The sequence below is a fragment of the Daucus carota genome, chromosome 8 (genome assembly GCF_001625215.2).
Source record: "Daucus carota subsp. sativus chromosome 8, DH1 v3.0, whole genome shotgun sequence".
NCBI classification, from domain to species: Eukaryota; Viridiplantae; Streptophyta; class Magnoliopsida; order Apiales; family Apiaceae; genus Daucus; species Daucus carota.
Window position 1 is genome coordinate 31,183,436 of NC_030388.2, and position 22,539 is coordinate 31,205,974.

A 22,539-nucleotide genomic window follows, 5' to 3' on the forward strand; every position below is an offset into this window, starting at 1 on the left:
TATCTTTGTAGTTGTCTAGCTATGAAATTTTCGAGAGGAAAAGATCAAAAGATCGGAAGGACGACTGGAGTAAATTGAATAATTGATGACAAACACTCCTTTAGTATATCAGGCCCAGTTATTCTGGGCCTTTTGTTATTGAACTTCTAGCTAAATTTAAGTGGGCTTCGTCATGTTTATCTCGAGGCCCAAGGCACGTATTTAATTCTGTCTATCTGATACTCTATCCAAAGTTTAATACTTTTCATTTTTACCTGCATGCTCTAACTGTTCAGTAATTCTTGATTTTTACTGCATGTTCTTTTTCATCTATCATATACTACTAAATTGTAATTTTCTTGATTTTTTCCGCTAATAAAAATAAGATAAGCCAAACGGCGCCAATACAGCTATCGTTTCGACAAACTGCTGTTGAGGCCCTTCCGGGGCAAGTTAACTACAGACAGAATCTGGCTTAGTTTCTAGCCATTGACAAACACAACCTAGAGTTTAAAATGTACCAACTAGCTTTTAAAGGTTATGCTCCTACCTTTGGATTCTCCCACTAGATACATTTTGCTACAAGAGAAGAGATCTATTCAGAGCTTTGAGCACATGAACCGAGCTTCGATGCAGCCAGCTTGTCCAAAAACCAGGTCAATTTCCCGTCGGCTGGATTCACCATCTTTGCAGGCAATGGACATTCAGGGCCAGCATCATCAATTACCAAGTGCGCAGCCTCCGCTTTGTCACTGCCTGTTGCAATTACAGCTACATTGGCTGCAGCGTTGATTACAGGCATAGTGAATGTGATCCTCCCTGAAGGAGGCTCGGGTGAGTCCGTGATGTAGGTCACCCATTCTTCTGTCTCGTCGGGATCAAAGTGACCAGGGAAGAGTGAGGCAACATGACCATCTGAACCCATGTCGAGAAGAACAAGGTCGAACTTCGGGCAGTCGCTGGTCTCAGAAACCCCGATCAAGCGGGTCCTTACTAGCTGCCTGATGACAAACTCATAGTCCACGGCAGCATCCTCTGCTGATAACAATCCATTGACAGAATGTAGTTGACTAGGAAGCACAAGCACCTGAAAATTACCAACATGTATAATCACACTGTTATCACATTTTCCAAACACGACCAACTTCAACAGAATCAGTAACCAATGCAAGACAATTCCTCTGAATATGTTGATAATATGGAAACAAACACAAGTGGGCAACATCAAAACTTAAGCCTATTTCTTTCTAATAGCCTTTATAGAGTTGTGTATCTAATAGCCTGCTAAAGGCCTACACGGCTACACCTATTTCTTTCTGGTTTCTGCAATTTTAGATTATAAACAGACCACAAAGTATCATGCCTGGTAACTCAAACAATCAAAACTTGGATTACAAAATCATAACAAGCTTGAAAACTATATAGTAAATTCTTAAGTGAACCACTCACGATAAACCTTAGTACAGAAAAATGACGGATTAGAACTTAAGAAACATAGGATATCAAAATATAAGCCACAATCGCTGTTGATACCTCTGGAGACGAACCTAGTTGAAGGAGTAAGTCATAGAAAAAAATGGCTGTCTTTCTTCTTTTTCTGGTTAAATTATCTCACTCAAAAGCTGTTATTGCATTTAATGGTTATATAGAGTGTTTTTGTTAAATAAGCTTGTAGATAGTATGCATTCTGAAATAAATTTGGATGAGGAAAAACTGAAGCCAGGACCAGGAAATACCTTCATTATATAGAAGATTCGTTAATACCAAATTGACCTACTAGGTTGTAACTTGTAAGTAGTGAGTCAACACTTGCCAATCATGCAAGAGGAATTCTATTAATTTATTTGTGTGCACATCCGCACAATGCAAATGAGTGAAAATCTGAATTATGAACTGGAGGTGATAACACAAAGTTGTTACTTCTTAGTGACCATGTGTTCAGTTCGAAGAGTAGAGGCTGCCAGTTGTTGATATAAACAACATCTCAGAAAGTATCTATATACGGTCAATGTTAGACCCTGCTTCCATGGCTCATAAATAATTAACCTGAAGCAAGCTATAACAATGTGTTAAGTTACCAGTTCTCCTAAAACCTTAAGGTGTTCGGTTATGGGCTTACCAGGTTCATTTCATATTTTCTTAACACAATATCTTGGTACATTTTGTGCAAATATGTTAGTCAGGTTAGCTTAAATGAGCAAAATCCAAGATCATACACAATCGCAGTCATTTACTGAATTTTATGGACTTCCGCTGATTACCTTAAGCAAATATTTCTGTTCGCAACCACTAAAACAATCTTCCTTGTTTGCAGTCTAAGTATGATTATACTTGCTACAATACATAGCTACAGAATTAGTAAGAAACACTATAGGGTGTTTAGTTCATGGTTTTCAACCGCGGTGACACGAAATCGGAATGTTATTCCCATGTCTAACTCTCTGGTTCAGGGGCTTCATTCAATGGAATGGAAACCTCAATAGTCATCCACATTAAGTGCGTAACTCACTTTATACTTGCCCCTGGGATTTCAAATCATTTCCATTCTCTAACTGTCAGGTTCAGGGGCTTCATTCATTGGAATGGAAACCTCACTAATTGTTCACATTAACTGCATCACCACCCCCCCCTCAAAAAAAAAAAAAAACATTTCCCCCCCAATTCCCATAAGAAAACGGAAACCACTTTAGAGTTTGATCACATAAATAAGTACTCAGGTGAAGTTAGATTATATTTTGTAAAGCTTGAGCCTGAGCAGCATAACAGTAGCTTGAAAGTGATTTGTATGCAACACATTTATGATCTATGCTTCATGTATTACTACTTCTTACAGTAGTAAAGATGGTAGTTACCAGCAAAAAGAAAAAGAGCAGCAGTTATATGCATCAAAACATAAAAAATATACCTTGAGCTTGGAAAATAAACCATCCTTTGCTAGCTTATAGTTGCTATCCGGATGATCCTTTGCCACCAAGCGTTCATCAGCCCAAAATACTTGCCACACTGACCAGTCAACGGTCTCTCTGTAAGGAGCTTGACAAAGTGCCCTGCTTTCCCCCATGATCGAAACAAAAATGGCTCAAAATCAAGAAAAAGAACAAACAAACCAAATATCTTACAAAAATTGAAAAGAACAAATACCCAATCAAACCAATGACAGAACCACCCGATAAAGCTATGGCAAAAGTACCCCGCTCTTTAACAGCTGCATCCGACAATTTGGCTATATACTCTACCAGATCAACTTTAAGTTCATCCAAATTTTCATAAACCCTCAATTCCCTTCCATCCTTCCCATCTCCAGAAAAAGCCATCCTTGTCATACGCCTAGTAAAAAAATGCCGCTTACAACAGTGAACAATTATACTATACAAAAATGTGCAAGATCTTCGATTCAAAATAATATAGAGTTCTCATTTCATAATTTTCAATTTTCATTAGTCATGGCCTATTAGAAGACTACATAATACAGAAAGTTGTAACATGAATACCAAAGAATATCCATTTAATGTAAAAACAATACACACTATAAAACTTGAAGAATAAAAAATAAAAATCAATCTTTGATAGTCGGGACATAAATTTAGCAGAGATCATGACAATTAAGGTGCAAACATACAGAAAGATTGTATTTTTATCCAAGAATTGTAAATTTTAAATTACAGGGCAATCCAATTATATACAAATGAATTCACATGATCATTGGAAAATTAAATAGAGTTCAATTCTCGACAAACTATGCATCACAAGAACTTAAAAACTCAAAAGCCAAACACAGCGACAAAGTTACATGCCCAAGATTAATAAAAGAGATTTACAGAGAGAGAGAGGGAGAGGGAGGGAGCTAGAGAGAGAGGAAGCAGTGAGAGGGAGGGAGGGAGGGGGAGGAGAGGAGGGGGAGAGAGAGTTCTTACTCAAAAGACTGAAGCCGCAGGGTGGGCAAAGAAGACAGAAAGCACAGGCAAAGTACAAAGGTGATATACTTCTGTTTATAAAGTACTGTGGTCAATTGTGGGGCCCACTTTTTTTTTTTTTAGGATTATGATGAAAAGGAACCAAATATGTCTTGTGGGGCCCAGTTAATTTTAGGATTATGTTATACACTCAGTTTTTTTTTTCCCATTTTTTGTCTGATATGTCGAGACGGTTCATAATATGAGACAAATTATCAATTTACGTTTATAATTAAATATAGCGTAAGTGATTTTGTTGGATGCGTATTCACGAATACTTTAATAAAGTGAAGTTTTTATATTTAATACTAATACAAAATTAAAAATACTAACAAACAAAAATTTGTGTCGGCAAACGCGAAATAGGCAAATAAGAAAAGTACTAAGAGACGGGGAGTAGGAAAAAAATCAAATATGTTTGTGGGGTCCAGTTAATTTTAGGTTTGACGGGCACACATTAAACACTTTGATAAATTTTTTCTTTTGTGATTGGTTTACACTCTTGTGGATTCCGCAGTTACAACAATCACACCCACCAAAAGCATCCAAATTTCATTGATTCTAGTGCTTAGCAAGTGCCATAGAAACACACTAGACGAACCCTCTTAAGATATGATAATTATTATTCTAAAGATCTCTGATTTGCTTAAAAAATTAGATTAATTTTTAAAAATTATTTTACTGACTTATCGATTGCATTCCGATTTGATTAAAAATCTTTGATTTATTGAATAAATCTATGATAAATCTTAAATTTGATTTGTTCAAATTCCTAATTTGTGCAATCCTGATGATAATAGAAAAAGAAACAATATATCTTTTTGGAGGAATAAATTATTCTTGAAAAAGCTGCCATAGTATATTTCATTAGTGTAACAAAAATGCTTTTAACACTGAGCAGCCATTTACAACCTGTTTCATTGACAATAAGAGTAGTGTTTCATAACCTTGATTAGCTCAGGACCCGTAGAAGAGCATATGAATCATGACTTTGGCTTTGTTGAAAAATCTATAACTCTATATAAATTACTTACAAGATCAACAGTTATAATAAATAAAATACTTAAATATACTATTATTAATAATTATTACACAAAAATGTCCCAGGGTCATTTATACTTGAACAAACAGTGTTGTATGTAATTCAGGTATACCATCTGACAAAGCATATAATTGCCTGCTGCTTCATACAGTCATTGAGTCATACAATACACCAGACATTAACAATGTAATATGATACAATCAAGCAGAGCACTCTGCCAAAGTGGTGCGATGTATATGTTAAACAGATTGCTTTTGATTAGATATCCAAGCCATAATCACGTTGATACCCACAGGTAAAATTCTACCTTAAGGCAAGAATTATTGACAAACTACGATTTCTTTTCTCCTTGTACTAAATAACTGACAAATTATGCCTTCAATAGTGCTTGATAATATTTTCATAAGATGATAAAGCAATTTCGAGAAATTAAGTTAGAACACCAATCTGATCTTCCTTCTAACATGGTGTGCAGCATGTAAGTAGCCTATATACCAAAAAAACTGTTTGGCTAGTGCAAAAGTATGTTTATGAGTACCCCACAATTAGCAGTCCAGATACAATGTCACCTTTTTAACCATTGCATAGGAAAGTTTTAACCTCCAATCCTTCTGTTTACGGCTAAAGGGCCTACCTTTAGCTGCAGGGTCCCTATTTTCCTTCACGTCTGCCAGTCTCCAAACGCAGCTTCCTGATTCTGTTTCAAGAGAATCCAGGTAGAAAATCGAAGTCTTCTCGGGGCATTTAGTGTCAACATCTTCTATATAGCTAACTCTCATAGGCATGTCTTGGAACCTTTGCAAGTCATTTGGTACTTTTAGGAGCCGCTCTGCCCCAGGCGATGATACCTGCAAAAGAAAATAGAGCAACTTCATACGACTAGATAAAATTTTGGTCTAGGAAATAATACTACCATGTACATAGCAAAATGATAATGGAAAAACAAAAGAAAAGGTAGAAGATTTCAGATTCTTACTTCAATAGCCAAATCTTCAGGTAATTCTCCCTCCTGTCCTACTTCATCCAACCGTTTTTTAAACGCACGATTGTAACTCTCGATCACCTCTACGTCTGGACATCCATATCTGGTGAAAAAACAATGTTTGCAGTTACCACAACTTCAGGACTGAATCAACACATTTATATATACAACCTTTGAAAGTGTTATTTTTGGGGTTCCTGTTTCATCAGCTCAAAGATTTTTGGGAAGTTTTTGAATGATAGAGTGTAGAGCATCTTCTTTTAAACAGAAAATACATATACTTTAGTTTAGTATACATTCCAGGACTTACTTGTTTGGAAGCTTGTCAAGTCTGACATAAATGTATCCACGGGGTGTTGTTTTAAAAGAGAAGAGCTCTATGTCATCCCCAAATTGAGCCAAGATCTCTTGGGCAATAGATAAGGCCCGGGCACCCCAGAAACAGTTCTGTAAAACTATTCCACCCCCATCACCTCCATCACCAATCTACATATTTTAAATCCAGAGATCACAGCATTAACAACACAGCAAACCATGCATATGGACAATGATCAAATTAAATAAAATGCCTACAAGGCACACCTCAGGTTCAGCTTCATCCTCCTCTTCCCATTCATCAATAGGTACAATGTCTTCATCTGTTTCATCTAGTAATGAGGATGTGTTAGCACAGAGTGGCTCTGTAATAAAAGGAGAAAATAGCCTCCTTCCACAATTTTAACATATTATTTATTGAAACACAATCAGGGTTCCAACCGAATTCCTTCGCCCTAATACTTACACAAATATGTCTCATCTTAGCCAGCCGTGGGCTCAAAGAGAACCATTTTCAGTTCTTAATTTAACAGTTCTCAAAATGCAATTTTTCATACGACTTTTTAAATTACTTCCAAAATATTACTTTGTATCCTTGCAACTAAAACATGAAAATTTTACAACATGATACAACCAAATGCAAGTGGAACAAAGTAAAAATACCCAATGGCATACAATTCTACGAAATTTTAACGTCAACATAAAACAACTCAAACATGGAAACATAATATAAAGCACACATCAAACTCATTTCCAAATAATTTCAGAGGTAACAAAAATTCATATAACTTATAAAAAGTAGTATATAGGGGTACCTTCTCTTTCTAATGTAACATTTTTTATTTCGAAGGCAATCCGAGTTTTTAACACAACCCTTAACCTATACTTACTCAAATAAGGGTCAAATCTTCAATCTCTCAGTATCAAGAAAAAAAATTACCCAATACACTAAAATGCTAAAGAATCCTGATGCCAACATAAAACAACCCAAAAAACACATAAAACTCTCAGAGAACTTCCGCCAAACAGGTGGTGAGCAAGCAACAAACACCCAAAACCCACCCCACAACATCTATAAAAAAATAAAGGGTTCTCACCACTATCATCAACACTGACAGACTTAGAAAAGCTTCTTCCATTGAGGCCCCAAAAGGTCAAAAACGAAGAAGAATGGGCAAAAATGGAGGTGGGTTTGAGCTGAGAAAGACGGTGAATAGTGTTTAAGAGAGATAAGTTTTGAGAATGATAGCAAGATGAGAAATGGGGTTGGTGGAGTGCGTGTAATGGTGAGGTTTGTGTAGCAGCATTGGTGGTGTAAATGGGTTTGAAGAAGAGGGGTTCTATGAGGGTTTTGGTCAGAGGCTTTTTGATTAGTTTGGTTCTGATGTTCATCTTGTTTTCCAGGGATTACAGTTCCGGGAAGAGTCAAGAGTGTCTAAAGTCTAAACCGTCACGAAAATACCCGGTTTACTAAAAAAATAAATTAACTTTAGATTAATATTTTATAAATATAAATATTATATAAATTTATTAGTAACATTCGAATTTGATTAAAAATATTTGATTTATTAATTTTTTTGAATAAATTTCTGATTAATCATGATTCGGATCGTAATATCTACTAACATAATCTAAACAACCAAAATGATAAAGAAAGTTACAATATAAAATAACAATAACCCTAATAATGTATTCTTGTTTTTTATTTCAATTTTTGGTGATGTATAATTAAATTTATTTAAAATTTAGTATACTTTGATAATATCAAAAATATATGAATTTTTGATAAAATATTGTTTTCCAATTTTGAGAATACATTTCTAAAAATGGATGATGTTAATTATGGATTATATTGAGTTAATTTTAATCATATGGTCAAAGAGGGGATATGTATCCTGAGAACAAAATTAGTGCAGATTATTACGTGAGCCCGTGGATTTACCCGGTACTCGAAAGGCAACGGTCGTGGATTCCTACGTAAAAAAGAAAATAATTTAATTACAAAATGATTAAACATATTAATAATTGACTATGAGATGAAACTTAAATCAGCTATAAGTTTATATGAAATTTTGACTGTAATTTTATAAAAGAAATTCAAAATATAATTTTTTTCAAATATTCCTAAAATCCATACCTAAAATATTCTTTTGGAACCATAGATCGGTGTCAGCAGAGAATAGAGCAGAGCGATTCCATACACTGAACGAATTAAAGCAGTGATCAATTCAATCATCTTTTCAACAACAGGGTATATTGTTTACACCTTGAGATTAATATAAATAAATATACATACACTGCACTATAAAGATGTAAACTTTTGCTGCTCTTGAACCATTTTGCACAATCTTGATTATCTCTAAATTTATTGTTCTTCAGCTGTTTGATTTTCAGCAATCAACTTGTTTGTATGCAACATTAATTCTTTTGTTAGATTAGTTGTTGTTTATTGGATTAATGTGATTCAGCCCATTAATAAGGTTTATGCATCTAGAGACGGCTTCTTGTGAGGTTTTCTTGATTTTTTGTAAGTAGGGGGAAATAATCATTGCCTGAAAGTAGGGTGGAATTGATTGTAGAGGTTTAAAGGGGTTTATCGATTTACGAAGTGCGATAGGGGTTCTGTTTGGAAGAATTTATCTGCTTATATTATGAACAGAAATGTGGATTCTTTACAGTGAAGTGTGGTGCTGGTATGAGATGAATTTATATCCTGACTTGCATTACATGACTGGAGATTATGTCTCTGGCTTCGTGTTGGCGGAATGTGAATCAACTTGGTAGAGGTTTTAGATGATAGCAATCTTGAAATTAGGATTTTAATGAAAACTTTAGGTTTTGAAAAAGTGCCGTTGCACACAAGTGAAGAAATCGTTAGATAATATCTGAGTTACATAAAGATTTAATTTTTCATCAATAGGTTCCTATGTTTCTGTATATTTTTAGGTTGTAAATTTTTAGTGGTTGTCCGCTGTAGTACTGTTGATATACTGTGTTATGCTATTCATTTTATGATGTTGCTAGTGCTAAAAGTTTGAGCATGTTTATCATGTTTTTGTTGGTTAGATATTAGCGTTGAGCAGGAAACACACATATGATAAACCGGCCTCATGTCCGCCTAAATGGGTTGCATCAGGCTGCTGTTGCACTTGGCTCGGCAGTTGGAGCATTATTAGACCCACGAAGAGCAGATCTGATAGCTGCTTTAGGGGAGACCACTGGGAAGCCTGCTTTCGAAAGGGTTCTTGAAAGGATGAAGAGAAGTCCCGAGGGCAGGGTAAGGCTTCTGCATAATTTTAAATATTGTTAATGCTTCTACAATTGTAAATTTATATGATTTCACGTTAGTCTTAACATTAGATGAATTCATGATATTAGCTAAGCAGAAGTGCAATAGCTAAATAGAAGATGTGTTTGTTATCGTTGATTTGCAGAAGCTTTAAGTACAAGTCTTTTACTTTGTGGCTGAGAACCTTCAACCTTAATCTCTGTATTTAGTCTGTTTAATTTGCATGTTTCCTCAAATTAGATGATTTCGCCGTGATCAAGTGTGATTTAAAAATACTGGTCTGGCATTAATTGAATCAATTAGGTAATCTTAGGCAATCTTGTTGATTCATGTTGAGTCCTGATGCATTCCTTTAGTTTGCATAATTTTTCAAGACAACTGAATTATCTCCATGGCATTCCTAGGCAGTGTTACTGGAGCGTCCCCGTGTCATCTCTGAGAAAGTGGGACATGCCTGGGATCTACCACCAAACACATTTGGTGCTGCATATGCAAGCTTTATGGGATCTCGTAACTTTTCCCCAGATGACAGGCCACCAGTTCGGTTCTTGGATACAGAAGAATTAGCATATGTTGCTATGCGTGCACGCGAGGTGCATGACTTTTGGCACACCCTGTTTGGCCTCCCCACCAATTTGATCGGGGAGTCAGCACTGAAGGTGATTGAATTCGAGCAAATGCTGCTACCTATGTGCCTGATGTCTGTCGTAGGAGGAACAGCAAGATTCAGTGAGAAACAAAGATCATTGTTCTATCAGCAGTATTTCCCATGGGCCTTGCGTGCTGGTATGAAAAGCACTGATCTGATGTGCATCTACTATGAGATGAACTTTGATGAGGATTTAGAGGAAGTTCGCAGGAGATGGGGTATAATCCCTGCCCCTCAGCTCCAAAAATGAATTTTGCTCCAAACCCGTTTTGCTGAGTTTAAAATTGTAATTTTGACTTATTAATGATTTATGTATTATTAAAAATGTAATAATAGTAAAAAGTGATTTATGGGTAAATTATGAATTATGGTTAACTTTTTTCTAAAAAATTGAGTCACGGACATTTTCGAGTTTAAAGTCAGAAACAGCTTTAAGTTCCGATTTAAAGTCGGAGACAAACAGGCTTTAGTTTCATGTGGAACATATGACTGGACTTGTTCACTTGTGAAATTTTGTTGAGTTGCAAATGGCAACTTTCAACACCAAAACTGTGACACTGCTTTAACAGGTATGAATTCAACATTAAAACTCTACAAACACGCTGATACGGGCACACAGATGTTAAAATCAAACATCAAATCACACAATCAAAAACATCAAACTTTGTGATATACCTTTCAGTATATCTTAGACATTGAGATGATTATGTCGGAAAATCATGTATTACATCACATAACATTTTAGGCAATTCACACCATTCTGATAAAAATCCTTGGCTTGCTATTTAAACTTTGAAATTGCACTACACAAGTGACTAGAATGGAGAAACTATTTCGCGACTCCCCCAAAGAGGTAATCCAGAGAAGATTCGCCGCCAGGGGCTGCATGCACCTTGGTTGAAGGTCTCTCCTGCACAATCAAAGCACACATCAATGAATCATAATCGTTTCAGCTGATACTGTATGCAAATGCAAAGATCCAGAAGTGCATAAACCACTTTTCTTTTCTCCTTTTCCTAATATAAGTTCAGGCCTTATCATTTAAAATCAATAACTGTGAAAAATGTACTAATAGGCATCCAGAGCATTCTGTGCAAACAAGAGAACTTAAGAATATTAGCTGCTATCAGGAATAGAAGAAATTTGTAGGTGGGAACACACCGTAAGGAAGTTGCCCGTGTTCTGACCATCTGCTCTAAAGTAGTTGTTTGCAGCAGTGCTGTTTAAAGCAGCGCTGTTTATACCAGCAGGAATCTGCTTTGTGATATCTACTGGTTCTGGAGGAGGATCAGGTTTCACCACAGGTGTTTCGATCGGGACCTCCTCTGGAGTAGCCGTTATCTTTTCACTGGATGCCTTTGGCGCCTCTCCACTTCCAAACAAGTATCCCAATGAGCTCTGACCGCCACCACAACTACCACCACGATTCATATTTTCTGACTTAAATCCAGACAGGGAACTCCAAACTGCCTATATTATAACACCGACAAAAAGAAGCAGGCATAGGATTAAAGGATATTAGATCCATAACCGAGTCGATAGTCCATGAACAATAGGTGACACGATAGAATTAGATCCATGAGACCAAGGCTAATAAGTTATCGCAGATACAAGTTGGATAGGAGTACATAATATAGACTCATTTCGCCACAAACTTTTTCCATTGCATTTACATGTGTTAAATTATTTGTTTCACTGTAATTACAATCAACTAAAACAACAGTAAAAACAAGAGAGGAAAAATGTTGCATCTCCATCATTACATATCGGCCAATGTAGACAAATGATGATTAAGATAACGATCTTGGTTACTACAGTTGATATGGTTTAGATCTTACAATTATAGCATCAGTTAGCCATAACAGCCTCAAGATAAAAACTTATAAACTAAGAGGTCTGCCATTTCTCGTAGAGTACATATTCTCAGTTTACATAATTTAATTACATCGGATCCTCAATTCAAAACTCTTGTAAATGCCACTAGACTATTAACGAATCCTCGCAAGAACCACCCACAATTAAATCAAAAAACCACCCAGAAATTGTATAATTTGTGCAATTTCAACAGGTCCACCATCAGAAACACCCAAGAAAAACATATATAACCTCATATTCACAACAGCTAAGAAACAGTAATTACAGACATTAAAAGCACAAACAATGTCAAAAAGATTGCATTTTTAGCATAACTACAAGCACCCATCTATAAATTATCATCATGGTGCCTAAAAAGTTATAATTTTCAGACATGAACAAGAAAATGCATACCTACATAATGTTCAAATGTAAGTACAGATACATGAATCTAATAACACATGTATGCAACAGAGCAGAGATCTAGAGCTGGGTTTGCTTACCTTTACTTTGTTGTAAGCAGATCTATTTGAGTAGTTGAGTTCTGTCTGGGAGAGAGAGGTTTATAAGTTCTATGGCTGCTTTTCTGGCGGGGTCCAGCTGTAATAAATTTCCTATTTTGTCCATTTTTATATTCTCTCTATAGTTTTCATAAATAAAGAACGGTGCTCGTATACGGGTTACTTCTTATGCAACATACATTTTCTAATATTTCGATGAATATCTGGATGTCAGAATTATAATATTTTTCTAATATATTTTGCATTTTCTAACCGTTGGATAAGTAAAATAGTTATTTATCTGCTTAACAGTTTTTTTAGCTTGCCTATCTTTACCCATCTTGTAGTTAAAAAACGCTCAACGTGTTAAAAATATCATAAATCTTTGTTGCTAGTTACTCATCCAACGACTACAAGGGTCTAAGAATTGGGTGAAAGTTTAGTTTCCACAGATTATTTTTTCCAAATATATGATAGCTTGTGTGCTAATCATTTTAATGATGAAAGCAAATCAACTAATCATGATCAATTTTGCACAATAATACTAATCAAGTTATATTAATCTAGGATGAAAAGTCCCGGAAACAAAAATTTATGGCCACGTCTCATTTTAATAAATTTCAGAGTAAGTGAGAATCGAACTCAATATCAGGAACAAAAAAAGATAAGTAGCATCAATTATTTGAATCATCTGAATAATGAATGATTGTTCATAGGTTTGGAGAGAATATTTATAAGACATTGTAATACTATTAAAAATTCTAGTGAATTTTACAAGAACAAGGAGAGGATTAATGATCAAACTATACACTCACATTTTCATGAATAAAAAAAATGACTATTGATCAATGTTATTGGGACACATTTGCCTTGGATGGAAGCTTTGCTATTTCTACTAAGATCCTATGAAGAGCCTGAGGCTTTGAGAGAAAAGGCGAATGATCAGAGCCTTTGATCTGAAAAACCTTCTCAGGAGGGCTAGAGTTGATCATGAATTCCTGCAGAGTTGGAGGAACTGCAAAATCTTCATCAGTCTTTATGTAAAACCGCGGAATGGAACCATAGTTTGATTCAGAAAGCGCGAGCTTCTGCATAATTGGTGCAAATGGCATTGGCCTCATTGACATTGATGCTAATATAGCATCCTGCAATAGAAGTATGTCTGAATTTCAGTTTTATGCTATTTAGAAACAGAAATCGCGAATTGCAGTTCACAGGGACCGGATAAAAGTGTCTGGAACCATACCTTAGAAGGACTTTGATTATATAACAAGTCTGTCAGTAATGTTTTGTCCAGGGAAATTGAAGTTGGAGGATGATCCTTCCCATTAGCATATATGAACTTCCGAGCTTGTTGCATTACATCGCTAGAGGGCTGCATCATAACACAAAAAGATTCAGTCAGGCAATCAAAAAGTTTATTGTCTCAGCATCACTAATCAAGAAATAAATTATAAACCTGTTCTTGGTAAGTAGCAAGGGTACTTTTCCCAGTAGTTAGCATAGCTGCAGCAATATAAATGGCTTTCGAGACCTTTAAAGGAAACATTTCCATCACATACGAGACACAGGCTCCGCCAAAATCATGTCCAACCAATATTACCTGCAGATATGCAATTGTTACTTGTTAGGCCGAGCTTCTTTGGAAGAGAGTTCAACCAGCAGACTGCAGTTCATCCTTTATCAGCCATGTTCGACAATTTAATATATGCTATGGACCCTGAACTTAAAATTTAGTACTCGAGGATGCACTTAAAAGATTCCAGTGTTTAATTGAAATTTACTTAAAACCTTTTGGCCTTCACTGAGATTATCAATGAAATCAACTAGAGGCTTCACATATTGAGCAAAACTTGTAATGCTGTTTGAGTCTGTGGAATCTATTCCAGAGCCTGTCAAATCAACAGCATCGACGTCAAATCCAGCTTCTCTCAGAAGTGCCATAGTCTTATACCAGCACCAAGCCCCAAATCCGCCTCCATGAACCAGAACAAAATGCTTGGTTTCAAGAACTTCAGTCGTCGAATCCTACAAATTAAGCATACAGGTTTAGCTCAAGACACCAAGTACTTAATATAATCGACTAGGTCAATTCCAAGAATCCAAATTGAGCATAAATATAACAACCTGGTTTTTAGGAAGCTGAGCATGACTAAGATCCAAAGCTAAACTTGGCCTTGAACTCGAACTTCTTGGCAACTTGTTCTGTTTCTTTGAAGATGATAAAGGATAATGAACAGAGCTAGACCGATCAAATTGAGGCACAGAAGAACCATTCTGTTGCTGATGCTGCTTAAGAAGCAAAACCGCGGCAACAGCCTGTTGTCTAAGAAGATCATCATCAATGACCTCTTTTCTCACTGCAGCAGCTGATGATGAAGATGGTCTAGGTGTAGTATCTTTCTTATGAACACTTGAGCCTATAAACTTTAAAGGACTCTGAGACCATCTCGAGCCCTTCGAGCCCTTCTCTGTCAGGTCCTTCGGAGCAAAACATGTCAGAGAATTCCCCATAACACTGCTTCAGCAAGAAAAGCACTTCAGAAATGTTAACAGATGAGTTTCTTTCTCTGTTTTTGTGAAGCAACCAGTGTTCTAAAAATCGGTCAACTCAGAGGGGTACTTAACCCGAATTTAAAATATCCGAATGATGATTAACAAAATGGAAAATTATTATTGTTGTGCCAATACTAACACATTCAGAAGTTGCCAAGACTAAAGGCAATAAAACACAGAAGCCGTAGTTGAAAATTTTGAGGTTGGTGAGAAAAATTGGCTGGCTTTGTATTAGTGGTCTCCATGAAGGTGAAGTCAACCTTGAAGAATAGATTATTCAAATTAAATTATGATACTATTAGATTGAGAATGCTAAACACAGAAACCAAACTGAAAGAGATTCTTGTGCTGTAGTATTATTTTTATTAATAATAAATGGACCACATCCACATGTTATATAATTTAATCAGATATATCGACAAGATAAATTATTTAGCCGGCCTTATCAGACAATTGTTGACTTTGAAAGATTCATCATTCATGTAGTAATCGAGTTTAAAGCTAAACAATACGTTTCCGTTTTAATGTTTGAGAATTTGAGTCAATTTGCTAGGATACTAATATTACTACAGTTAAATATTACACTATTTATTTTTCAGAAGAAAACAAAATAGCCTTTATATGATTTAAAAAATACAGGAAAATATATGATCCAAAATCAAACTTGAGATGTTTGGTGTTGGTAACTGCTAATCAAAGCTATTTTACAGATTATCACAGCAGAATTAAATCAAATAAGATACATCTGAAGTGCTTCGATTAGTATAATTATAAGCCGAAATAAAGATACAGATTATGCATCTTCTAATCCGATTTGAATGAAGTTATTGCTTTATAATAATCTTTTTACTTGTTTCATTGTGGTTGATTTTGGTTGATGTATATCGGGGATAAACCGATGAGTTCCAACTTCCAGCAACCAAGTGAACACCCACTCAGCTGCCTTGATGTGGCCAGAATGCTGGATGATGTCAGTTAAGTAATAATAACTGCACTTCCCGCTGATGCTTGGTTTGCTGCTCGATTACTTCCAAAGTTCTGTCTATTTGACTCCCTAGCAATTCTTGAGCCAAACTACAAAAGAAACAAGGATATAAGCTTTAGATTATACTAAAAAAAGATTCAGAAACAGAAATACAAAACCATTTCCCAGGGGAAGATGAGTTCGGTTTTATCTACATAATAATACAATGGCGGCACATTTTACATCTCAGCTAAAAGAAAAAAGAAGTAATCTACTGGTCATGCAATAAAATATCACTACCCCCCAAAAAAAAACATTAAATATTAACAAGTGCACACCATATATGAATCTTTAGTTGTTATGTACGGATTATAAAATACAAGAAAGAAATAGCACACCTGAATTGCTCTTTTAGGCAAAACAGCTGCTTCATATAGGCCAAGCAATTTTGCGACCTTCACAAGTATGAAATGAATTTAAGTTGCTTAATCAGCATTCTCCAATATCAATATATTATTGAAATTTAAAAACTCAAAACAAGGAGCAATTAAACTATTCAAAAGTTTCTCATGCACTTTTAAGCAGGCTGGAATAAAAGAACTATATGTTCTATGGCAGTATTATAAAATGTGATACCAACCCACATATATTTTATATCATGTACACATACATCAGATATTTTCAAATGTTCTGTCTGGAAAGAGATTATTATCAATTCATCGCTCTAAAGCGAGATTTAACTATTGTTAGCACTTTCTTACCAATATTTGTTGAAATGCAAATGGTCCTACCTAACCAACTTTGTTTAGATAATAGAGAATGAAGGACAAGTCTTGTCATGCGGACTCTGCATACTGCATCTCTATTTTCTGCTCATCTATAAAATAGTTAGTAATTATCATCACTATTGAATAGCATGGCCTAAATAACCTTATGCACTAAACAATCACTGACTATGGCCTCGTTTGTTTTCATGCAACGTCATGTTGTAACTACAAGTTCCCTTGTAACTCAAAAAAATTACTTATGTTTGGTTCAACAATTTTAACTTGGAAAAAGTAACTTGGAGTTCCTAAGTTCTTGTAGGTACGCCAAAATGCAGGAACTTTATTACTTAGCTCCCCCATGGTCACCACAAGTTAAATAATTATTTAACTGAAATAATTCGCTTTACCGAACTATGTAAATAGGAGTTACATAGTGATCCACCAAACACGGATATCATATTCACCTGGAACTATGAAATATAACAGAGTCCCATGGAAGACTACATAGCCTAAGGACTTGCAAAATTTGTAAAAAAGACGAGAACTATACCAACTAACATAAATTGGATATGCTGTATTGTTATTTCTTACATTTTTCGTGGTTGCCAGTGGCTAAAGGCCATCTATATAAGTACAAATCTACCTTGATTTAACACTCATGGAAGAAAGCGTTACAACACATATATGCAAAGTGTTTGTTCACATATATTCATATACTATTATGCATTACCAACAGTAATGTGGTACAAATCGCAGCAGACACTGGTAGCATCATGATTTTCCATTCTACAAGGAATGTAAAAGAAAGCAATGAAAGAACCATATGCGGCTTCCTCTTAATTGGAGCGGATACCGTTGACAGATGGGTGTGAGCTATGACTCTATAAGAAATTTCAGAAGGGTTCTTATTTAGTTGTTTATTTTAGATTGGTATATTGAACTAGTTAGTAATTTTTTAAAGCTGCATACTGAATATATAAGACTAGAAAGAGAAGCAATATGCACAAATCTTGATATCTATTGATACACTAAACTTCCACATATACAGGTACAATAGAGCTAATTTACACAAAACTTCCAACTCAAGCTTACAAGTTCACATACATTAAGCAAACAAAATTCCCCAACTGCATTCACTATGTCAGACAAGCAGATATATCCATAACTCCAATTATTAATGAGGTCCTTTGTTCTGATATATAAGCTAGCCTTTGTATTCATAAGCAAACAAGTAGGAGAAAATGGACAAAAAGGTTTAAGACTGGCACGCACCTCTCTAAGGATTCTTTTATCACCAACTCCACTAGGTTGGTCAAGGTCAGCTATCTCCCATAGCGGAATATCAAGCAAAGTTCTTATCACATTCTCGTCTAGAAAAGGAAACCTGGCCTAATAAGAACAACAAGGTGACCATTACCACAAAAAGTACATCAACAAACAGATTTTGGGGTAAACGATAAAAGTTAAAGTCAAAACCACATTCTTTGATTTATTTTTTCTTTCCAAAATACCTCCTTGCCATTATCGGAAATGCATCTATCATCTCTGCCCAAATTTCTCTTCCAAATTCTCTGCATGTCTAGTTTCATTTCTTCATGTAGCCGGGGCCAGCTGAAATTAAGTGTTTGGAACCACCAAGAAAGAGCAGGAATTTATTGATATATATTCTCAGTGAGCCAAACATGGCACGCATAACACAAAAAAGAGTGGGTACAAAATGTTAACAAAGGAGACAATGTTCTACATGTTCTTATTTACAGTTGAAAAAGGTACAACCCTTGTTAAATCTCTACAAAGGGAACTTACAATTACATGCTAGAAATACAAAAGGCATGAGATCAAAAGTTTAGTTATCATTATCTAATCTTTGGTAGTGACAAACAACATACCTGCCGAGTCTATACTTTGTTTTATGTCTCCCATAGCCAGCACACTGTTCATCTGCACCAGAACCAACTAGAAGGATCCTAGCCTCAGATTTGTACTTAACATGATGATGCACTACATCATTATCAAGTCCAATAAACTCATCCACCCGACCATTACCACCAGCTGCCAACCACAATGCTATACCGATATTAAGGTCCTGAAACAATAAGGTCAGCCAAATATCTCATACACATGAGCCACAGAATCTACTATTGATAACCTTCTTAGGAAGCTATTTTTTAAGCAGGAACATATTAATTGCTTGTAAATTAAGACGGTACCATGTAGGTGTCAGCAGGTTTTATAAGTGACATAACATGCTTTATCTCTGAGGTTAAGCTCGACAATTTAGCATCAATCTCGACTAGCTTCCATCTGCAACCTTGCAGATTCAACCTTGTTAGAAAGTGAGAGGCAACTGAAATATGAAGTGTGCCTCATAGGTGGTGGTGGAGCTCTTATTAGAATTGTAAAATACAAATATATTGGGTGGATATTGAAGTCAAGATTTAAATAACTTCCAAACATTTCCACTTATAAGTTGTATGCTCATTTGAGGTTGACCAGTTCCTTCAGCAGAGCAAAACCACAATACCTTCTCAATGGCGCAACCTTACAAAGTTCTTTTAACCCGTCCCTAGAGGAGATTCTATCAGGAGCAGACTGGCCATCAAAGCTTACATTAAGCAGATCAATTTCATCTAACAAAAGCAATAGAAGAACAATATAAATGGGAATAAATAAATCACTTCCATTCCTAAAATGGAAAAAACAGAGAAAAGCCAATTACATTTAGTATCTAGGCACTCATTAAGTATAGCTGCAAGTATCATAGAATCTAATCCACCCGAGAAAAGCACTGCAACTGGAGCATTACCCTTTACTTCAAAATCACAAGGTACTGCCTGTAGATCCAAGCCATGAAACTTTAAAAAAAATAAAAAGGAATTTGAATTACAACCAACAAAATACAGATGCAAGTTTTTATAAAGAGGTTGCTGAAGATTTATCATTTCACGTCATAGATGTTAGGATTTCTGTAAAATAACAATAATCAATAGCATCAAATTCAAACACAGATCACTGCAAGTATAAAGTAAGACTACTAGATATATGCACTACGTACAATACAGACATTGGACCAATATTTTTAAGTCTCAAACCTGACATATATGATTCAAGACGGTGCGTCTCATAACTGATTTTCTCAACGCATCCAGCACAGCAACAGCAGATGATGAGGACTCTAGGGCCTGCATGTTCCCTACAAATATCAAACAATATTTTTGTAGTGAACATGCAAATTTGACTCTTAGAATACAATACTAAACACTGCTAGATATCAGTATAGCAGAACAGAATACAGTCACAGTATGATATTTACCTATTTCCACAGGCATGTTCACCAAACAGGCTGACGGCATATCCTGACTGCTTTGAATGTTAAGGGCGCTGAAATTTATTTGCTCAGTTACAGGTGCCACAGAAGATCTCTCCCACTTGATCAGTTCTTGTAGCATGACTGTGGTCCAGTCATGATTTCTAACTTGACTGACCAGATGTTTATCCGTATCCAAAGCCTGAATGGATAGACTGTACACTCCACATGGAAGCTCTTCCCAAAAACTTAATTCAGTGATTTCACTATGATTAGAATCTGTGAGTAAATAAAGAACTTCTGTCAGAACTCTGTTTCAACTATAAACTGAAGAATCAATATAGTCTCTTATGCATGAGGAGATCTTGTCATCTTCAACAAAAGAAAAAATAATCGCGTCATAATTAGCAAGCTTGGGCTGAAGGATTGGGAAAAACAGGAAACATATTATTATAACTTGGAAGTCGAAAGTTCAAACAAAAAAACAATGCAATAGTTCCTGCTCTGGTACACTGATGCCAAAATAGCAGGACATACCCGAACTCTTACAGATGGAAGAAACTGAAGATACAGAAGATAATAGAAGCCTAGAATCCACTGAATTTGGCCAGTGAACGAGCAGGCTACGTCTTCCAAATGCATCCTTCCCAAACCAAATGGTCTTTGAACTTTCCTGCAGATGAAAAGGCAATAAAACTTGAAGAAAATATATGAAACTACAGAGACTCCATTGGTTAAAAGATTGCATGCAAAAACTTACCAATCAAAGTTACCTGCCAATAAATTAATGCCCATGGGCCCTTAATTTCTGAAAGGAGTTCTGGAACAGAATTCAACCCTTCTCCACTAGAGGAACACTCTTTTGCATGATTGTGAGATTCACAAGAGCAGCATTTTCCTAGTGATTCCATAAGAACTTCTGCATCGTTGCTATCCATACTAACCTGAACTCCACCAAAGATTTCACCTGTGCAAATAGATTGTTTCAAAATGGTAAGAGTTATTGGCAAAAGAAATGCAGCTACTCCCTTTTCCATTCTCATAAAATATTCTGTAAAACTAGACGCTAAATAACCAAGTTTTACAAACTGAATAATTTATAAGCAACGACTTAATGCACATGACAAAATATTATTTAGTGCTTTGAGCCTTTTGTATATTCCCATTTTTTGCATTTTTTTTGCTATACCCATTTTTGCATATTAGTTTCAGCTGAAATAATTTACTAGGTTTATATTTGTTAATTAGCTTGTATAAGATTATAATTTTTAACATTATACCTTTTGATATTATATAAATTCAATTAACAACAATAGGTGTGTTCACTTTTCACTGGGGGAACTAAAGTAACACTTCTACAGCTGAGCATGCAAAATTAACTACACTAATGGGAGGCCGGTTGCTACTTTTTTACATCAGGATAACTTATGTTGGATTGAAGTTATGCACTAAATAAGAGGCTATAAGGACGAACACATCTATAAATTATGTAATAGTGCGTTCAATTGTACAAATATACGATATATGCCTCGTGCATTATTTCAAGACATATTGATGACTACATTTCATTAGTTGGTTAATTATCTAAAATAAAGCTTCCACCTTGCAAGTTTTACAGTTTTTTAGTGTCAAGTTTTAAAGAGGGTCATAAATGACTGGATAGTCTGATCGTGCCACACTCGCAAACTTGCATTCCAAAGTGTGACACCATAAAATCAAAAAGATCGAAACATTAAACAAGCTATACACAATAAACTCAACTAAGGCACAACCAACATCCAAAAATGAGATAGACCATACCATTATAAACAAGAACATTCCCGAACGAATCAACCAAGGGCTGACTAACCGGTCTACTCCCTCTCAACTGCAATGTAGCACCAATAAACTCCAATTTCCCGCAAGAACCCAAACCCGAACCCCTTTTCACTAACTCATCGCTCTCCGAAACAACCCTTTGATCATCCAACCATAAAAATACATTCTTGATTCCTAAACTATCAGGACCCCTTCTCCTAAGAGCTGCTTTTATACCCTCTACATCAATATCCACCTGGACCCAGATCATATTTTCACATATCAACACAAATAATCACAAAAACATTGCAATATATCAAAAAAAACACATAAATTCACATGTAAATACATATAATTAAATACAATTTTCACCTGATTCGAAGGGGTTTCAAGAAATTTGGTGAGATGGGGTTGTCTGTATGGAGAATCAATGCGTATACCAGAGATGAACAGAGCAATTCCACACATTTTCTTGAATTCTTGGTGTGATTTGAGCTGATTAACTAGGGTTTTAGTGAATTTTATTTAGAGGGTTTTTAGTATATTACCGGTTATCTATTTCTGAAATGAGGCCATATAGCAGCA

At 35.6% G+C, this 22,539-nt stretch overlaps 6 protein-coding genes across 15 annotated transcripts; 1 reads left to right on the plus strand and 5 right to left on the minus strand.

Moving 5' to 3' along the window:
* Positions 1–327: 327 nt before the first annotated feature.
* Positions 328–3,999, minus strand: LOC108198684 (probable 6-phosphogluconolactonase 2). 2 transcript variants are annotated; one of them, XM_017366462.2, is made up of 4 exons: positions 3,894–3,999; positions 3,121–3,306; positions 2,885–3,026; positions 328–1,066 (listed from the first exon to the last, which is right to left on the minus strand). In XM_017366462.2, the coding sequence occupies exons 2-4, from the start codon at positions 3,300–3,302 to the stop codon at positions 575–577; spliced, it is 816 nt and encodes a 271-aa protein (XP_017221951.1). In that variant the 5' UTR covers positions 3,303–3,306; positions 3,894–3,999; the 3' UTR covers positions 328–574. The 2 variants fall into 2 exon arrangements, with proteins under 2 accessions (XP_017221951.1, XP_063939589.1); XM_064083519.1 differs by lacking the exon at positions 3,894–3,999 and adding an exon at positions 3,798–3,850.
* A 978-nt stretch (positions 4,000–4,977) lies between these two features.
* Positions 4,978–7,717, minus strand: LOC108198667 (uncharacterized). 2 transcript variants are annotated; one of them, XM_017366443.2, is made up of 5 exons: positions 7,369–7,717; positions 6,539–6,594; positions 6,267–6,442; positions 5,951–6,059; positions 4,978–5,822 (listed from the first exon to the last, which is right to left on the minus strand). In XM_017366443.2, the coding sequence occupies exons 1-5, from the start codon at positions 7,661–7,663 to the stop codon at positions 5,520–5,522; spliced, it is 939 nt and encodes a 312-aa protein (XP_017221932.1). In that variant the 5' UTR covers positions 7,664–7,717; the 3' UTR covers positions 4,978–5,519. The 2 variants fall into 2 exon arrangements, with proteins under 2 accessions (XP_017221932.1, XP_017221931.1); XM_017366442.2 differs by having other exon boundaries at positions 6,539–6,603; positions 7,369–7,716.
* A 667-nt stretch (positions 7,718–8,384) lies between these two features.
* LOC108198688 (ubiquinone biosynthesis protein COQ4 homolog, mitochondrial) lies at positions 8,385–10,615 on the plus strand. Of its 2 annotated transcripts, XM_017366466.2 has the most exons (3): positions 8,385–8,522; positions 9,338–9,548; positions 9,965–10,613. In XM_017366466.2, exons 2-3 carry the CDS (start codon positions 9,366–9,368, stop codon positions 10,457–10,459), a joined length of 678 nt encoding a protein of 225 aa, XP_017221955.1. In that variant the 5' UTR covers positions 8,385–8,522; positions 9,338–9,365; the 3' UTR covers positions 10,460–10,613. The 2 variants fall into 2 exon arrangements, with proteins under 2 accessions (XP_017221955.1, XP_063939343.1); XM_064083273.1 differs by lacking the exon at positions 8,385–8,522 and having other exon boundaries at positions 9,965–10,615.
* Positions 10,616–10,831: 216 nt separating this feature from the next.
* On the minus strand, positions 10,832–12,702 carry LOC108197521 (protein SPIRAL1-like 2). 2 transcript variants are annotated; one of them, XM_017365167.2, is made up of 3 exons: positions 12,567–12,702; positions 11,371–11,679; positions 10,832–11,119 (listed from the first exon to the last, which is right to left on the minus strand). In XM_017365167.2, the coding sequence occupies exons 2-3, from the start codon at positions 11,638–11,640 to the stop codon at positions 11,039–11,041; spliced, it is 351 nt and encodes a 116-aa protein (XP_017220656.1). In that variant the 5' UTR covers positions 11,641–11,679; positions 12,567–12,702; the 3' UTR covers positions 10,832–11,038. The 2 variants fall into 2 exon arrangements, with proteins under 2 accessions (XP_017220656.1, XP_017220657.1); XM_017365168.2 differs by having other exon boundaries at positions 11,371–11,675; positions 12,567–12,697.
* Positions 12,703–13,288: 586 nt separating this feature from the next.
* Positions 13,289–15,217, minus strand: LOC108199926 (putative methylesterase 11, chloroplastic). Of its 2 annotated transcripts, none has more exons than XM_064083096.1 (5): positions 14,688–15,217; positions 14,355–14,591; positions 14,023–14,166; positions 13,810–13,938; positions 13,289–13,708 (listed from the first exon to the last, which is right to left on the minus strand). In XM_064083096.1, the coding sequence occupies exons 1-5, from the start codon at positions 15,075–15,077 to the stop codon at positions 13,415–13,417; spliced, it is 1,194 nt and encodes a 397-aa protein (XP_063939166.1). In that variant the 5' UTR covers positions 15,078–15,217; the 3' UTR covers positions 13,289–13,414. The 2 variants fall into 2 exon arrangements, with proteins under 2 accessions (XP_063939166.1, XP_017223438.1); XM_017367949.2 differs by having other exon boundaries at positions 14,691–15,215.
* A 627-nt stretch (positions 15,218–15,844) lies between these two features.
* Positions 15,845–22,479, minus strand: LOC108199924 (uncharacterized). Of its 5 annotated transcripts, none has more exons than XM_017367948.2 (14): positions 22,327–22,479; positions 21,958–22,210; positions 20,931–21,124; positions 20,695–20,830; positions 20,164–20,436; positions 19,943–20,043; positions 19,570–19,684; positions 19,375–19,480; positions 19,061–19,154; positions 18,740–18,936; positions 18,362–18,461; positions 18,123–18,239; positions 16,482–16,538; positions 15,845–16,193 (listed from the first exon to the last, which is right to left on the minus strand). In XM_017367948.2, exons 1-14 carry the CDS (start codon positions 22,420–22,422, stop codon positions 16,095–16,097), a joined length of 1,938 nt encoding a protein of 645 aa, XP_017223437.1. In that variant the 5' UTR covers positions 22,423–22,479; the 3' UTR covers positions 15,845–16,094. The 5 variants fall into 5 exon arrangements, 3 of the variants coding, with proteins under 3 accessions (XP_017223437.1, XP_063939164.1, XP_063939165.1); XM_064083094.1 differs by having other exon boundaries at positions 15,957–16,193; positions 19,570–19,705; XR_010286403.1 differs by having other exon boundaries at positions 16,111–16,193; positions 18,123–18,234; positions 19,570–19,705.
* Between the last annotated feature and the right edge of the window lie 60 nt (positions 22,480–22,539).

Excerpts from the sequence above, each read along its gene's own strand:
- LOC108198684 (XM_017366462.2), bottom strand. The coding sequence starts at position 3,302 with ATGACAAGGATGGCTTTTTCTGGAGATGGGAAGGATGGAAGGGAATTG. Across the intron at positions 3,027-3,120 it reads TCTGTCATTGGTTTGATTGG|GGCACTTTGTCAAGCTCCTT; the intron begins GTATTTGTTCTT and ends GGGGGAAAGCAG. Across the intron at positions 1,067-2,884 it reads GTTTATTTTCCAAGCTCAAG|GTGCTTGTGCTTCCTAGTCA; the intron begins GTATATTTTTTA and ends GGTAATTTTCAG.
- LOC108198667 (XM_017366442.2), bottom strand. The coding sequence starts at position 7,663 with ATGAACATCAGAACCAAACTAATCAAAAAGCCTCTGACCAAAACCCTC. Across the intron at positions 6,604-7,368 it reads TGTCAGTGTTGATGATAGTG|ATGAAACAGATGAAGACATT; the intron begins GTGAGAACCCTT and ends CCTCATTACTAG. Across the intron at positions 6,060-6,266 it reads CTTGACAAGCTTCCAAACAA|ATATGGATGTCCAGACGTAG; the intron begins GTAAGTCCTGGA and ends TTTTTTCACCAG.
- LOC108198688 (XM_017366466.2), top strand. The coding sequence starts at position 9,366 with ATGATAAACCGGCCTCATGTCCGCCTAAATGGGTTGCATCAGGCTGCT. Across the intron at positions 9,549-9,964 it reads AGAGAAGTCCCGAGGGCAGG|GCAGTGTTACTGGAGCGTCC; the intron begins GTAAGGCTTCTG and ends TGGCATTCCTAG.
- LOC108197521 (XM_017365167.2), bottom strand. The coding sequence starts at position 11,640 with ATGAATCGTGGTGGTAGTTGTGGTGGCGGTCAGAGCTCATTGGGATAC. Across the intron at positions 11,120-11,370 it reads ACACGGGCAACTTCCTTACG|GAGAGACCTTCAACCAAGGT; the intron begins GTGTGTTCCCAC and ends TTGATTGTGCAG.
- LOC108199926 (XM_064083096.1), bottom strand. The coding sequence starts at position 15,077 with ATGGGGAATTCTCTGACATGTTTTGCTCCGAAGGACCTGACAGAGAAG. Across the intron at positions 14,167-14,354 it reads ATCTCAGTGAAGGCCAAAAG|GTAATATTGGTTGGACATGA; the intron begins GTTTTAAGTAAA and ends GCATATCTGCAG. Across the intron at positions 13,709-13,809 it reads ATAATCAAAGTCCTTCTAAG|GATGCTATATTAGCATCAAT; the intron begins GTATGGTTCCAG and ends CTTCTATTGCAG.
- LOC108199924 (XM_064083094.1), bottom strand. The coding sequence starts at position 22,422 with ATGTGTGGAATTGCTCTGTTCATCTCTGGTATACGCATTGATTCTCCA. Across the intron at positions 20,831-20,930 it reads GGGCATTAATTTATTGGCAG|GAAAGTTCAAAGACCATTTG; the intron begins GTAACTTTGATT and ends TTTCATCTGCAG. Across the intron at positions 16,194-16,481 it reads TGCCTAAAAGAGCAATTCAG|TTTGGCTCAAGAATTGCTAG; the intron begins GTGTGCTATTTC and ends TTTCTTTTGTAG.